The sequence below is a fragment of the Juglans microcarpa x Juglans regia genome, chromosome 1S, assembly GCF_004785595.1.
Source record: "Juglans microcarpa x Juglans regia isolate MS1-56 chromosome 1S, Jm3101_v1.0, whole genome shotgun sequence".
Classification (NCBI taxonomy): domain Eukaryota; kingdom Viridiplantae; phylum Streptophyta; class Magnoliopsida; order Fagales; family Juglandaceae; genus Juglans; species Juglans microcarpa x Juglans regia.
The window spans coordinates 18,267,469-18,282,538 of record NC_054595.1 but is presented as its reverse complement, the minus strand read 5'-3'; the positions used below and the strand labels follow the sequence as shown (position 1 = coordinate 18,282,538).

The 15,070-nt window shown below is 34.2% G+C and overlaps 2 protein-coding genes across 2 annotated transcripts; both read right to left on the bottom strand.

Annotated features, from left to right (window-relative positions):
* Positions 1 to 18: 18 nt before the first annotated feature.
* Positions 19 to 4,824, bottom strand: LOC121246013 (condensin-2 complex subunit H2). Its single transcript, XM_041143973.1, has 11 exons — positions 4,473 to 4,824; positions 4,262 to 4,361; positions 3,584 to 3,690; positions 3,368 to 3,510; positions 2,814 to 3,246; positions 2,541 to 2,716; positions 2,292 to 2,468; positions 2,105 to 2,200; positions 1,300 to 1,401; positions 995 to 1,153; positions 19 to 732 (listed from the first exon to the last, which is right to left on the bottom strand). Exons 1-11 carry the CDS (start codon positions 4,639 to 4,641, stop codon positions 370 to 372), a joined length of 2,025 nt encoding a protein of 674 aa, XP_040999907.1. The 5' UTR covers positions 4,642 to 4,824; the 3' UTR covers positions 19 to 369.
* A 3,651-nt stretch (positions 4,825 to 8,475) lies between these two features.
* Positions 8,476 to 11,662, bottom strand: LOC121246012 (probable pectinesterase/pectinesterase inhibitor 21). Its single transcript, XM_041143972.1, has 3 exons — positions 11,552 to 11,662; positions 10,340 to 11,408; positions 8,476 to 9,588 (listed from the first exon to the last, which is right to left on the bottom strand). Exons 2-3 carry the CDS (start codon positions 11,379 to 11,381, stop codon positions 8,897 to 8,899), a joined length of 1,734 nt encoding a protein of 577 aa, XP_040999906.1. The 5' UTR covers positions 11,382 to 11,408; positions 11,552 to 11,662; the 3' UTR covers positions 8,476 to 8,896.
* Positions 11,663 to 15,070: the final 3,408 nt, after the last annotated feature.

Genomic DNA, 15,070 nt, shown 5'->3' with positions numbered 1-15,070 from the left:
AAAGGAATGCATGAAACATGTTAAAAGGATTTGTAAAACTATAAATAACATCTTGATATTAGTTCTCAATCACATTGGGAATGAAAGGAGGTGTTGATTAGTGAACATCCAAGGTCTTCCCATTGAGTTAAAGCAATTTGGTCATCTTTCATACCCTAAAATAAAATCGTTGCACATTGATAAAATTACACCATCTACTTACAAGAACATACATGAAATAAGGTTAATAGAAAAAGAGTACAGGCAACGGCTGATCATGGTTAACTAGAACTACAATGACGAGGTACCTACGAGAGAACTCAAGCAATCCAACAAGTGCTGAATTGCGATTAATATAGAAGAATGGCCAACTTATTGATGGTGTCATTTTTACCCTGCAGAGTGTAGGTCAACTGGCTCAGTAAATCTTGACCTTCGTCTCCTCTTGCCTTCAGGAGTGCACCGTACATTGCCTATTGTTCCAAGCTTCCCAGAAAACTTGCAATTTGATCTATATCCCCTTGAGGACGAACGTACAACTGGAAATTTCTCTTTTCTGGACTTGTCCATGTTGCTTTTGGTGCACTCTTTCCCAGTTGGAGATTTAGCTCTCTTTTTTGTTACCTGGAGTACTGTTTCCTCTCTCTTCTTGTCATGGCTGAGGAGAAGAATGTGAAAAGGATTCACATCAGTGTGACATATAGACTTGCCATCACATCCACTCCTATCTAGACCAACATCTCCATTGTTTACCTGAAAATCACATGAACTGAATTCTCATTCCTCCAGAGAGCAAGTGGTATCTACTTTCGGAATCATTTCATCATCGTACGAGATTATACCAGAAATTTGGAAAGTGGTATAAAACCATTTTTAAGATTCAAACTAGGATTTAATTATTTGACATTTTATCTAGAAACAATTTCTGCAAAAGTATACCACGCACACCAGGCAGATGTTTCTGTTGATAATGGAGTTACATTTTTTTTTTCTCTTAATAGATAGGGATTGTTACCAATTGAAGAAGAGCAGAAAAGCTTCGAGCCACATCATACTTCTCCTGTCCCTTCACCACATCACCAAAAGACATGACATCTCCACTGCATGCTTCAAGGGATAGTTTGTCTAGAATTCTATCACCATACTCATGTATATCAAATGGAGGGCATGATTCCTATAAAATCACAAAGGCTTAGTTAAAAATATTACGAGGAAACTTTAATAAACACATTTGACTAACATTCTCATTGACTGTATCATGTATGCTCAAATAAAAAGTTAATTATGACACAGAAGAGAAGCAAAAGCGACAGAATTTACTTGCTCCTCCAAGTTGTGCTCTATTTTCTGTTTCCATGTCAAAACCCGGGCAGCCAATTCAGTCTGATTCTCAGTTTCAGCTATGCTAGCAAGTAGAGCATCCTACATGAGAAAACATGGTCAACCAACCGAGCAAAAAAATATAAGGGAAACGAATGTGCAAGTGACAGCGAAATTATAAAGGACCAGACTCCATCCATAATCTAAATGCTTCAAGTCATTGTTTTGGCAACAGAGTTTTCTGGAATAGGCAATAGTCAAGCATACAGACACCAAAAGTGAAGTTGCAAAAATTGCTGAAAAGAATATTGCATAGAATTGAGAACCTCAAAACCTACCACAAAGAAAGAGCAGATATTATTAATGCTCACATTCTACTGAACTGAAACAGGAACCTAACAAGTACATAGATACATAGGTTAAAGCTGCACTTGAAAGTGACCCCTTGTTTTGGACTAGTCTTGTATGTTCTGATTGTCAATGCAAACGAGACACTTTCACAAACTACCAAAATCTAGCTTATGGGTGGATATTTGGCAAGCCACAAAATGAGGCTAGTTAACAAGTATAACGGATTTTAATTTGTAACATTTATCCATTAAAAATGAAGCTAGACTGAACCAAATTCTAATATTGTTAAAGAACTGATAAGTATTGATGTATATGGCCACATGCGTTAGCAAAACTCAGGAGAGCATGAGGGAGAAAGATGATCCCCAAAAAAGTATCAAATCAGCAGTTCCAAAATGCAACTTAACTATATACTGTGTAATATCTCAGAAGCAAAGTTGAGGACTCTGCTTACCAGGTGAGACCGACAAAGATCTTCAAGGCTTGTATGAGAATTTGGATCTTGTCTAAAATCTTCATTGGTATCAAAGTGAGCAGCATCATCATCACCCTGTGTAGAGATCAATAAATAAGTACTCTAAAAAAATTTCACTACTTTTATTGTGAATATATTACACAATCATGTTGCTGGTCTGCCTAACCTTTTCATTGTGAACAGGTATATCTTCATGCATACACATATTCTCAGGCAAGTCGTCAAAATCAGGTTCCCCAAAATCAGGGATCCCACTATCATAGTGGTAGTTCTCTTTCTCATCATCAGGATTACAAAAGGTATTAAAAGTTTCATGCCCTCCATCTATAAGTGACTGACGCAACTGCAATTAGAACATCAGGAATTATCAGCCATACAGACCAATTTAATTAATACAACCTTTGAAAAACATTACCTTCTCATATAATGGAGGAGACTGGGACTCCCTTTGTCTTTCAAAAGCATGATGTCGCATCTCCCAGATTTCTGTGAGCTCTGGACTAATAGCACCATGCAATCTAGCGAGTGGAAAAATTGTAGTTATAGAAGCTCCCTTTGAAGAATTAAATCCATTCCTTTTAAAAGCTTTTACTGCTAGAATAAGAAGAAAATAAAAATACAATGTTACTTGCAGTTGAAAATTGCAGGAGTAAATAAAACGAGCTAAAGTAGTAAATCTTTGAACAACCTTTTCTAAAAGGCTTCACTTTCAAGTTCCCAGGTTCGTGGGGATTCAAGGGCTTCCAAGGATCATTGTCATCCTCATCATCGAAATCCCCAGGTTCTGAATATCTTTCATCCATATCTGATCCCCAATTGTTGCCATTGAAATTTTCACAAGCAGGAGGATCTGCCCCAACATTATTATTATTAACATCGGAGTTGCTATTAGGCCCAGGAAATTGACTGATGCTAGCATCTTGGCTCTTTCTAAGAGATGACTTATGCACTGTTCCTCCAGAATGTCTTGTAGGAGATTGGAAGCTCCTGTGAGCTGAGCTACCTCTGTGAGTACCATTCTGGCCTTTACCAGCCTTATTTCCCTTCAAAAATTCATCAACTGCTACAGCATCACATAGATCTAATAAAATAAAGTCCTGGTATAGATCATTGGTGGCCAACTGCAACGATATACAGGTATGGTTCAAGGGTTATACGCAAAAAAAAAAAAAAATGATTCAAGGGTTAGATTATAACTAGTATGCACATTGATAAAATAACAAATGGATGCAATAACGGTACCAGATATGACTCTAATTCCCCACCATCAGCACTAATGTCTAAGCAATCACCTTCAAGAACAACTAGATTTGTAGGGGGCTTCAAAAAGTGCTTGAAAGGAGCATCTTTGCCTGCCGGACTATCTAAGCAATTGTTGGCTTCCACTGTAAATGAAAAGAAGTTTTAGTTGTGTTTGCAATATAACTTCTCGATGATAAATCCAGAGTAACATGCTACCTTGGACATCATCTAAGCCCCAAAACAGATCATTTTCTACATCAGCAACTGGATGGAAACCACTTTCTTCAGGCTGGGTTGATGTGTGCTCCAACTGATCCTGCTGCCTGTATTGTAAATATAACACAACGTAAACACAACTGATAAAATGGCTGAAACTTGAGTTCTGTGTGGCAGCGCATGCTTCTAAAGATGTGGTGTCATTTCATATTTTGTGATTAGCTATATATTAAATTTTAAGGGAAATTATAGTGCAAAATTGAACCCATGATGTTTGAGTGTTCAAAGAACCTGCCCTTTTAGGGGAACTTAGACAGCAAAGGGCAGGCCGTTTGACCACTCAGACATCACATATATCTCTCAGACATCCTGAGTTCGATCCCACATAACAGATACATGATTATGGATTTTGAATCGTGTACTGGGGGTTTACTCTAGTGCGAAGGACCTTGCCTTCTTGAGGTGCCCCATAAGCATAAGAAATATTTGTAAAAAAAATTATATCCCAGTCCATTTGGCCAAAAATGAAGATTATATTTTAAGCATTTAGAGGCATACAACGTAAAGCAGCAAACTTGATTCAACTACACCTACAACCCACAATTACCCGAAATTTACAGAATAATCTAACCTAAAGAATCTTAAAAATTTGAAAAATAAAGAGTATAAGACGCAAACCTCTTCTCAGAAAGGAACTCCAAAGCACGCAAAACCAAAGAATAGAGGTATTCGACCTTTCGACTATACACCTGCACCGAACCCTGAAGTAGCAAAGCAGCTACATTTCACATATAACACCAAATTCAGAAAACTAATGAACTTTCCAATTTCTTAAACCAAAAACAAAAATTTATTAAAAAAACTGGAATGCACAAACTGAAAAAGTAACCTTCGGCGAAATTGATTGGGACTTGACCGTCTTCTGGGATCTCACCGGAGCAAATCTTCAACAAGTACTCTTCGAGTCTGTTGGCGAGGTCCACCTCCCAATTAGACTCCAGGTCACGCTCCGGATGCACCGTATGGAAGCCGCTTGGTTCTTCTCGAGGATTAGTCATCTTCTGCAGAGAGGATACGGTCGTGCATTATAGCGGTGCCCAATTTCATTAGGGAAATACTAGGTTTCGTGTTTGGACTGGGAAAATCCGATAATGGACGATTTGGGCTTTTGATAGTTTCTAAAGAAAATGGAAGAGAAAGTGCGAGAAATTCAAAGAATCCGATTCAAGCAGATGAACACAGATTCATTTATCAAAAAAAGAAAAAGAAAAAGATGGTCACAGTTCACAGAAGGGATAGGCCGGTAGGGTTCAAAATTGCCGTTTTCCCGCTCGCTCGTAAAAAAATTGGGCCTCTCTGGAGTTCTCTGCCTATTGGGCTGAAATGGCCCAGAAAGAACCCATAAATGTTGGAAGGAATTTTGCCTACTTCTAATCGTCGTTTGTTTTATAGGTAAAATGAAATGAATTTGTATAAAAATTATAAGTTAAATAAAACATTCTTAAAATATATTTTTTTTAATATTATTTTTTATTTTGAGATTTAAAAATTATGAATTGTTTATTTTATTTTACGTAAAAATTAAAAAAATTATAATGATTAAATGATATGAGATAAGATGAATTGAGAAGTATTATGAAAAAACCAGACTTTAATAGAAGAAAAAATTAATAATTATTCTTAAAGCATAGACAATGTGGCATCTTCGTTCTATCCTAATATAAATTTATTTTAAAATATAATGTATTTTAAAATGCCTATTTACACCCTCAAATTAAAAGTTGACAGCGTCAAATTTTTGTGGATGAATAAAGTGGTCACCACAAGATGATACCAAGAAAATATTTAAATTAAACAAAATTGGACTTCAACCACATTGGGTGTTTCGGCCTCCTAAGGCTTGCGGCTGGCCACCACATGCAAGGTGGCCTGAGGTGGTCTGCGACTACCATTGCCATTTTTACCTCGGCATGGGGTGGGTCACTGCCACCATGCATCTAAGTGGTTTGGAAATTAAGCTATTGGTTGGTTGAGTGATCTCAACTCATCTCAAACTAATCATTTATGAGATTCATTATTTTTTTAATATTTTATAAAAAATTCCAACATATTTTATATATTGGAACACATATATCAACATTTTATATTCAAACACATTTCAATAAGTCAAAGATCTATGGTCTGATTGGTATAACCCCAGCCTCCAAAATGGAGGTATAGAGTTCGAAATCCTCCTCCCCTAATTCAAAAATAAAATAAAATAAAATATATATCAATGAGATGTATAAAATATTATTATTCACATATCAATTCAGATCATCTAAAATTAACTTAACATCCAAACGCAGCTTCTCTCATCGTTTGATCCATATCTAAGTTTGATCTAGCAGCTCATGCTAGTGGTTTTTGGCCACTGCCAATAGATTTCCGACTAATCTGCTCTAGTGCAGAGATGGTTGGCTGACATCCCACCCTAGAGTGATTTTCTGACAACTCACAAGGTGGCAGCTGACCAAATTAGGTGGTTGGTGGTGGTAAAAATTTGTTCAGCATCAACGTAGATATGTGGTTTTAAAAGAGTGGTGCTATGGCCACCGACTAGTCTACTGAAGTTTTCTACCGATTAATGTAATTTTTTTTTCTTTTTTTTTCCAACACTTTTAAAACCACTTTAAACATTTTTAAAAATAGAAAAAAATCACAAACTCATTAAAAACACTTGTTTAACATTAAGTGAAAAAAATAATTCGGTACAAAAATTCGATGGATATCCTTGTTGGGAGTAGAGTTTTCCATTTTAAAACTTGGGGTTTAGGTATTGAAATAGTTTTTTAATTTTACAATCGACACATAATTGCAATTCAATGGTACTAACATGTCATTTTGACTGATTTTTTAACCGTAGATTGATTTGATCAAAGTTTAGTTTTAGAAAATAAGAAGTTAAAAATTAAAGTTTAGGCATTAATCCATCTTGTGGGCCAACTACAAAGATTATTTTAATATATGAACCATTCTTTTTAATGATGTGTCTATCTTAAAATAAAATGAGAGTATCGCATGTTCCAAAACTACCAAATAGTTAACTCCAGTGGTCGACAAGAATGAACAATATCTCTATAAGAGTAATGTTAGATATAGTTATAAGTTGTGTAAGTGCTGCACACTCATTTTGAAAAAGAGTGAGGTCTTCTATTAAAAAATTAACTTTTACTTGTAGATTTTATATTTACTCATTTTTTTAAAAGAAGTATGACCCTAACACACTCTATGCATAACTGTAAATATCATTTATCATTTATAAAAAAAAGTATGTTCCACACTGCACGTACGTGAGGAAACTATCATGATATAAATTAAATAACTGCATTCATCTATTTTTTAGCATATAATGATTAATAAAAAAAAATAGAAATAGCTATACAAATGAGAACTTATTTCACGAGACTTGTAAAAAAAAAATAGAGTGAGTTAGAGTTAAAGGTCTAATTAAGGAGGATGGTACGTAATTATTAATTATAATGTCCTGGTTACTCTTTGGGGCGTAAAAAAAAAAAATTAAAAAATCAGTTAAACCGGACTAGTAGATTCGGTTTGGTTTGTAAGTGGTTCAGTTCAATATCGATTCTTAAGAATCAAAACCAATCCTAAATCGGTGCAGTACCAGTTTTAATATTTTAAAAATTAGTTTAAATCAAACCAGACTGATATATATTTATAATTTTTTATATTTTTTTATATATATTATATGTTAAATTGATAATTAATATAATATAAAATTTTAATCTTATTATTCAAGTCTATTAATCTTATAACATAAAACTAATTTTATAATTTTTAATATAACATTTGATAGAACATATAAATTTTATTATCAAACATAAATATTAATATTAAGTTATTAATATAAACTTATTTTTGATATATATATATATATATAAATGATATATAAATACATTTTTGGCATAATAAGTTATAATATATATATTCTTTTTGTAAATAAACTTTTACACATTTCATCATATATATTCATATAAAAAGTCTAGAACTTATATAGACTATAGCTAAATTCAATGTTATACTAGTATGCGTTAATTATTATAAAATAGTATACTTATACTATAATATAAATAGATTAATAGTTTAATATATGTAAATATTATTTTATTATTAATATAGATAATCCATAAAATAGGAAAAACAAGAAGTTTTGATTTCGGTAATAAATCAATTTGGTATCGATTTTTAAATTTTTATAACCAGTATCTACCGGTTCAGTTCTAAAAAATATACAAAATCGGATTAAACTGGACCGTTTACGACCATAATTACTCTACATACAAAACAAATCCTACCATTAACAAGTCGGTACGTGTGAACACATCATCGGCGGTGGAATTCATTATTATTATGAAAAGTAAACAATAAATAAATAAATATATATATATATTATGTAAGTTGATGTAAAAGATTTTTCCAACAATGGGGTACTAGATGTGTCAATAAGTGAATTTACAAATAATATTTTTTCTAGACGAAGGTGTGTTTGTGTGTGGGCTTACAATTACAAGGATTGAGGATCTTTCATAAATGTAAAAATATAGACATCAGCCTATAAATGTAAAAATTAACAAGGTTTGAGTGTGTTGCGGCTGTAAGCTGATGTACAGAATGCCTCTTCATAAATATATAGTACCGAACTTGAGAGTGTTAAATATGAGAGTGATAAATGCATAAAATAAGTTCTATAATATCTATTATTATCCTTATAAATATTTTGGATAATATTAATGTGCAATAAATGTTTTATTCTATGTGTTTATCTTTTTTCACTCGAAATCTTTAAATTTGGTAAAAAAAAATCAACAAATATTTTTCGCATTTACAAGGCATAGGCACTAGGGATATTGCTCTGATCTCTCACAATAAAGGTGATCACATTTTAATTTCCCTCATAAATCCTATGTGAAAACCATCATCAAAGCCACACACATCTACGGAAATTAGACAGCATATATATACAGTTGTGTATATGTGGTGGGAATTGTGCACTATATATATCATTATTAACTGATGAGTACATGATAGTTCTCTATCTGGTAAATATCTCAACATGAGATTCACAAAAGTAAGTTTCAAAGTTCTCTCTCTCTGTTTTCTCTCTCAGTTCATTAAAAGGCATGAAAAATAATAAGGGAAAAATTAAAGGATTTAAAAGAAAAAATCATAATCATGGAGAAGATCAAGAATCTGCAGATCATGGTCTTTTAGTGCTGAGCACTAAAGTATATATGAACTGCTGTATTTGCTTAATTAAAGCAAGCCAGGAACGTAGGGCACCCCCGTGGGTTGGATCCAGCTATTGCCACCAAGGAAGGTACCGGGAGTAAATTGTTGGGCTTGGTTCAGAGTGAGTGTCCTGATGCCTCGCCATTTAACTCTATTTGCGAGGCCGGCACCCGGACCCATGTTGCCGACCTCAGCATAGAAGCAAGTGTCGAGAGCAAAGTTACCCATCCATGGCAACCACCCCTCAGGCTGGATGATGCCTTCGATATGGCTTTGCATAATGATGGTTCTTGAGTATTGCCTCCATGGCCTACCAAGGAAAGCCTTGTTCTTGTCCTTCATCGGCAAGTACGCTGGCTCGGCGGTGATAGTACATCCCTGGAGGACGAGCCCGGTGTCCTCACGCTCATATGACCTTCCTTGGGCTGTCACGATGCACTGCTGGTTCTCCATTGGCTTCCTGATTACCATCTTGCAATTTTGAAACACCGCAGATGCGTCACCAAAGATGAAGTCGATGGTCCCAGAGATGGTGCAATCGCGGTAGAACTGGCGGTGGGTATGGGCATAAAGGGTGTCTTGGTACCCGTCGATTTGGCAATTGTAGAAGATGGACAAGTCGGATTGGACGTTCAGTGCCACAGCCTGGTGCTTCGCAGCTCCTGCAGAGTTCTCGAATCCAATGTCCTTGGCCATGAAGTTGTTTCCAACCACCGCTGCAACAACCAAAGATTAAAAAATATAAAAAAAATAAAATAAAAAAGTAAAAAGCCCATTAGTGCATAAAACATTTGGAAAGAAATGGAAGGCATAGGCTCAAATTGGATAGTCGAATTGAAATCTGATAAGATTGGATAGTCTAACGAAGACATATATTCTGTGAATAGTAATACAAAAGTAATGAAAAATTAATAATAGAATATTATTGAATAATAATGAATAGTAGGTAAAAAGTAATAATAAAATAATAAATAGTAGTAAGGTATTTTGAAAATACCTCTTAGCACCCAAACTAGGGCGTCTAAGCCGCGTTTGGATAGTGAAAGTGTTTCCTTTCATCTCATTATTATAATTTTTTCAAATTCTCACAGAAAATATAATAAACAATTATTCAATTTTTTCAAACTCCAAAATAATAATAATAATATTAAAAAATAATATTCTAATAATATTTTATTTAACGTTCATCTTAACTCACTATCTAAACGGCACCTTAATACCCGTTTGAGGTCCATATTATCCCGAAGGTGCTACACAAACATGAACAACTAGTACTATGTCTATCTTTTTTCTTAATTGGATTATCAAATTTGATAGCTTAAATAATTAAAAAAATATCTATGCTTAATTAAGACCAAGGCTCAAAGATTAGTCTCTTCTGTGCTTATTTAAATTAGAAATGGAAGGGAAGGAGAGGCACAAAATGACATATATACGTACAGCACACACACGCAGACATATACTTACAAACTGTTGAGGTCTTGAATGTTGGGGTTCCATCGACGAAGTTCTTGTTTCCGGTGATTTTGGTCTTTGTGGGACCATCTCCAATCATAGTCACAAAGGTCTTGTCCTTGTCAAGAATCAGAGTCTCCTGATATACTCCTTCCTTGATATAAATCACAAAGGTTTTGCTGTTCTTTTTGGGAATGTCAGCAAGAGCCTCATTGATAGTCTTGTATTTGCCACTTCCGTCCTTGGCCACCACCACGTCAGCACTAATGTTCGTCGCCGCGAGGAGCTTCCGTTGCCCTTCACTGAGCCATGAAGGGACCTCATCGACTTCGTCACGATCCTGATCTGTTTCTACTGAGAGAAGCCGTTTCATCCCAGGAATCTGAAGGTCGGTCAAGATAGTCGAGATCTCTGCTACCATGGCAAGGCCATTCTTGGTTAGTTCTTGTGATGTCTTCAGGATAGTCTTCATCTTGTCCCCGGCATCACCAGTCGTGTTCTCGAAACCATCCAAGCAAGTTTGCTCGTAAGTGATTGCACCACTGAGCCAAACCTTGAGGTCAGCAAGGTAATCGTCAAGCTTGCTAACTTCGAAGTTACCGATCTTTTCAAAAGATTCTTGGAGATCATCTACGGCATACTCAAGAAGCTCTTTGCAGTTCTCCAAGGCCTGTTTCGCTCTGGGGTCGTTAGCCAGCTCTTTCAACGTGGTAGAGTTTGCCATTGCTGTGCCAAGTTCCTGCATTGCGACATGGAAGCCGACCTGGATTAGCTCTTTGGGGTCGGTGGTGTTCCCAGCTGCGGAGGACAGGCTTTTCTCGCAAGTTTCTTTGTAGTCGGTGGGTTGGCAAATGGCCTTGACTGACTTCATTGATGTTGAAACCTCTTCGGTACTACTGGGTTTAGGATCATCATTCGCACCGCGGTTTGCACCAACAGCCACAGCTACCACCATGGCCACCATAAGAGCGGAACACAAGCCGATAATGCTGTACTTCTTGCTCTTATTCTGGTTTCCACCGTTGGAGGCATCGTTGTATCCTCCGTGCGCCATTTTTTCTATAAATCAGCTTAATCTACCCTAAAAGTAAAAGGAAAAAGAAGAACAATTAGAATTATATTTGTTTTGTATTATATATATATATATATATATATGTATATGAATTCTCTTTTGGTATAATTTTTCGTTTGATACTAGATCGAAGGGAGGTTATACATACGTACCCACAAATGAAACAAGCGAACAGAGCTGTGAGGTCGATCGTCTCTCTCTTGGCAAGGTTATTTATGCCCTCTGGGCACTGATATATAGTAGATTTTCTCAACGAAATTTATACACATCTATATAAGGAAAAACATGAATTTGAAAGATGATGGCCATTGTTGTTGACAAATGTGAGGTAGGAAGGAGAGCTCCCACAAAAATCGATCCTTTTTAATCATGTTTTCCAAATTTGAGAGCTTCCATGCACCATTAATCAAATACTTTGAATTGATCACCAACCTCACTTTCTTAACCATTGTTTACTTTGGTCCATTTTTTGCGCAAAAACACTGGTCTGATCGTGAGGATATTAAATGCAAGGTTACAATTTTTAAAATTATGATTATTATATTTGGATTTTTACTAAATTCTACTAGCCACGTCCTTAATTTCTTTGATTTTATACTAGCTAGGCTGCTAATAATTGAAGTATTTTATAAAAGTAATTTATATATATGTTTGGTCTGGGAATTTCCTGGTGGAGATCTAAATTAATATAAATTACTGACCCAACTTAAAAGAAAGAAAAATACAAAACTAAATACCCATCTGGAGACTATATATATTATCAGCACCCTTCCCACAAATTACAACGCTAAGGGTATTTGAATATAAAATATTATTTTTAATTTTATTGGGTGTTGGGTTAAGATGTTTAAGAGAAAATATTGTTTTGAGTTAAAATGTTTGATTGAGATTAGGAAACAAGGAAGAAAAAGTTAAATAAAATATTATAAAGTTAAAAGTCATTTGAATATAATTTTTTAATATATATTATTTTAATTTTAAAATTAAAAAAAGTAATATTATTTTTTGTGTTTTGTTTGAGAGTTTAGAAAAATTGTAATGATTAGATAAAAAAAATTGAAAATTTGAAATTGTAAGTATTTTATGTTTATGTGATATTTAGGAAGGAAATATATAATAATATACATTTGAAAAGAATTGTGTTACCAAACAACAAAACGGAACCTAAAGGCTTGTTTGGAAAACTCATCTCAAAACTTTTCAAAATCTCATTCTCAAACATCACTCAAACACAAAATATTTTCAATTTCAAATCTTCAATTTTTCATCTAATCATTATAATTTTCCTAAACTTTTAAACAAAACACAAAAAATAATATAACTTTTTCAAATTAAAAAAAAATATATATTATAACAATATTTTAACTTTATAATATTTTTATTTAACATTTTCTCTCTCATTTTCTAAAACACAATAAAACATCTTAATTCAAACCATTAATTCACTACTATTCACATATTTCGCTTCTCATCTCATGATCCCTCAAGTATCCCCTAAGGGCCCATTTGGATATTTAGAATATCATAGTATATTTCTAAATAATGATGAAATGGTTTGAGTTAAGATGTTTTATTAAGTTTTGGAAAATGAGAGATAGAAAATTGAATAAAAATATGATAAAGTTGAAATATTATTTTAATATAATTTTTATTTTAAATTTGAAAAAGTAGTATTGTTTTTTATATTTTGCTTGGAAGTTTTGAGAAGTTGTAATGATTAGGTAATGATTAAATGAGAAAATTGAAGATTTGAAATTGAAAGTATATCACTACAAGTGAAACAACTATTTGCAGCACTTAAAATTGTCACAACAAACATTCTAAGCGTCGCAATTGTGTTTTAGCATTGCTTGCAAATCAACGCAAGATGGTCGCTAATACTAAGTCTCAAAAAGTTTGTCACGTCGAACTGAAATATCAACACAAAAAATCAATTCTATTGCGATGATATTTGTCAACGCTAAAGGAGAACAACTTCGACGCAAAAGACATTCCAAATGGTAGGAAAACACTCTATTAGCGATCAGAGTCTAGTGTTGTAAAAATAAACCTATCACCGCAAATAACCTCATTTCCATCACATATATTCTGTTGCGAAAGCATTTGCTTGTCGTAAATAGATTATTTCTTACATCTCTCTCTATATTGTCGCAAAAACTAAATAGCGTCGCAAATGACTACTCATTTCCATCCATATATCCCATCGCAAAAGCATTGGCTTAGCGTAAATGAAGTTTTTTGCGCCACTCTATATTGTCGCAAATCGTTAATAACCAGCAGCAAAAAAAAAAAAAAAAAGGTTTATTTCAGTCGATTGCTATAAGGTCACAAATAGTTTGGACTACTGATGCATTTATTACATTTTTGGCATTAATCAAAATGATGCAAATACAAAAGATCCGCCGCAATGTAACAATTTTGGGATCTCCTTGTCGCAATTTGTTGGCCGTAAATAATTTTAAAGAGCAATATTGCATTTATGCTCGGGAAACATACTGAAAATTAGTTATATCAATTTTTCTACGTACAGCCGCTTGGTGCAAGCGGTGGGGAGTCACTAACACTACGTCAGCTTGAAAAAAAAAAAACAAAAAGATAAAATGCGTGAAACAAGAAACAAAGCTTTCGGGTTTCAACATATGGCTGTAGTAAAGTGCTACCTAGACAAACTGGGTTACCGAGAAAAAGAATCCCAGCAACTTTTCAGGCAATTGGTGAAAAAAGTTTAAATTTTCTAGAGAAAAATGAATAAAACAAACAAGAGAAAAGAATATTTTTTAAAAGAAAGAACTAGCCTCTAGCAGTGAAGGTCTAAGAAAAACCCAAATGACTCAAAACCTTTTTTTTTTTTTAATAAATCTCACGTTATCTCAAGAAGCATACCGAGAAAATACAAGAAGAAACAACTATAAAACAGATTAAGGATTGATCGAAACAACTTCCAAATTTTGCAAATCAGTGTGAAATAAGAGAGAAAATAAGAACAAAGCACACCATGAAAGTAATTCAATAATATTACCAGAAAAATTAGAAATCAATCTTGAAAAGAGAATCCAGTCCAAGTTTGAGGACATCCACCAAACATGGAGTATCCATACAATGCAAGGAGAAACTGACCAAGAGATGTCCAAAGCAACAATAATACCAACAAGCCCAAAATCCCACCATAAACGACGAGCCATGTACTCAATAGATTAACTATTAAAGCTACCAAAGACGCCCAAGCAATCACAAAGGTCTTGAGCTGGGACTGCAAGAATCGTTGCACTAGGAATAGAAACCCAAAGCCGAAAAGCAACAATAAGAGCCAGAGAGCCACCAACTCTGACAACTTTGCAACTTTGTTGGACTGTCCTAAGGGTTTCAGAATTGGAGCGGCAAAAATGTCTCCAATGCTGTCCTCATCCCTGACTGCATTTCCAGCGCTCAGAATATTTGTTCAAATACAAAAGAGATGATTCCAATGAAAACAGAGTACTGGAATTTATGTAGTCAAATTAAACGGTGCGTTTTGGATTTTTGCCACATCAGTCGCCGTTTGCACGGCGCTTATAATAGGCGACTGTATATAACTTTTTTCGAGTTATATTTTAGTAAGATTTCACATTCCAAAAAATGGTTTAAATAAACATTAATATTTCAATTTAATTTTTACACACTGTCAAATTGAT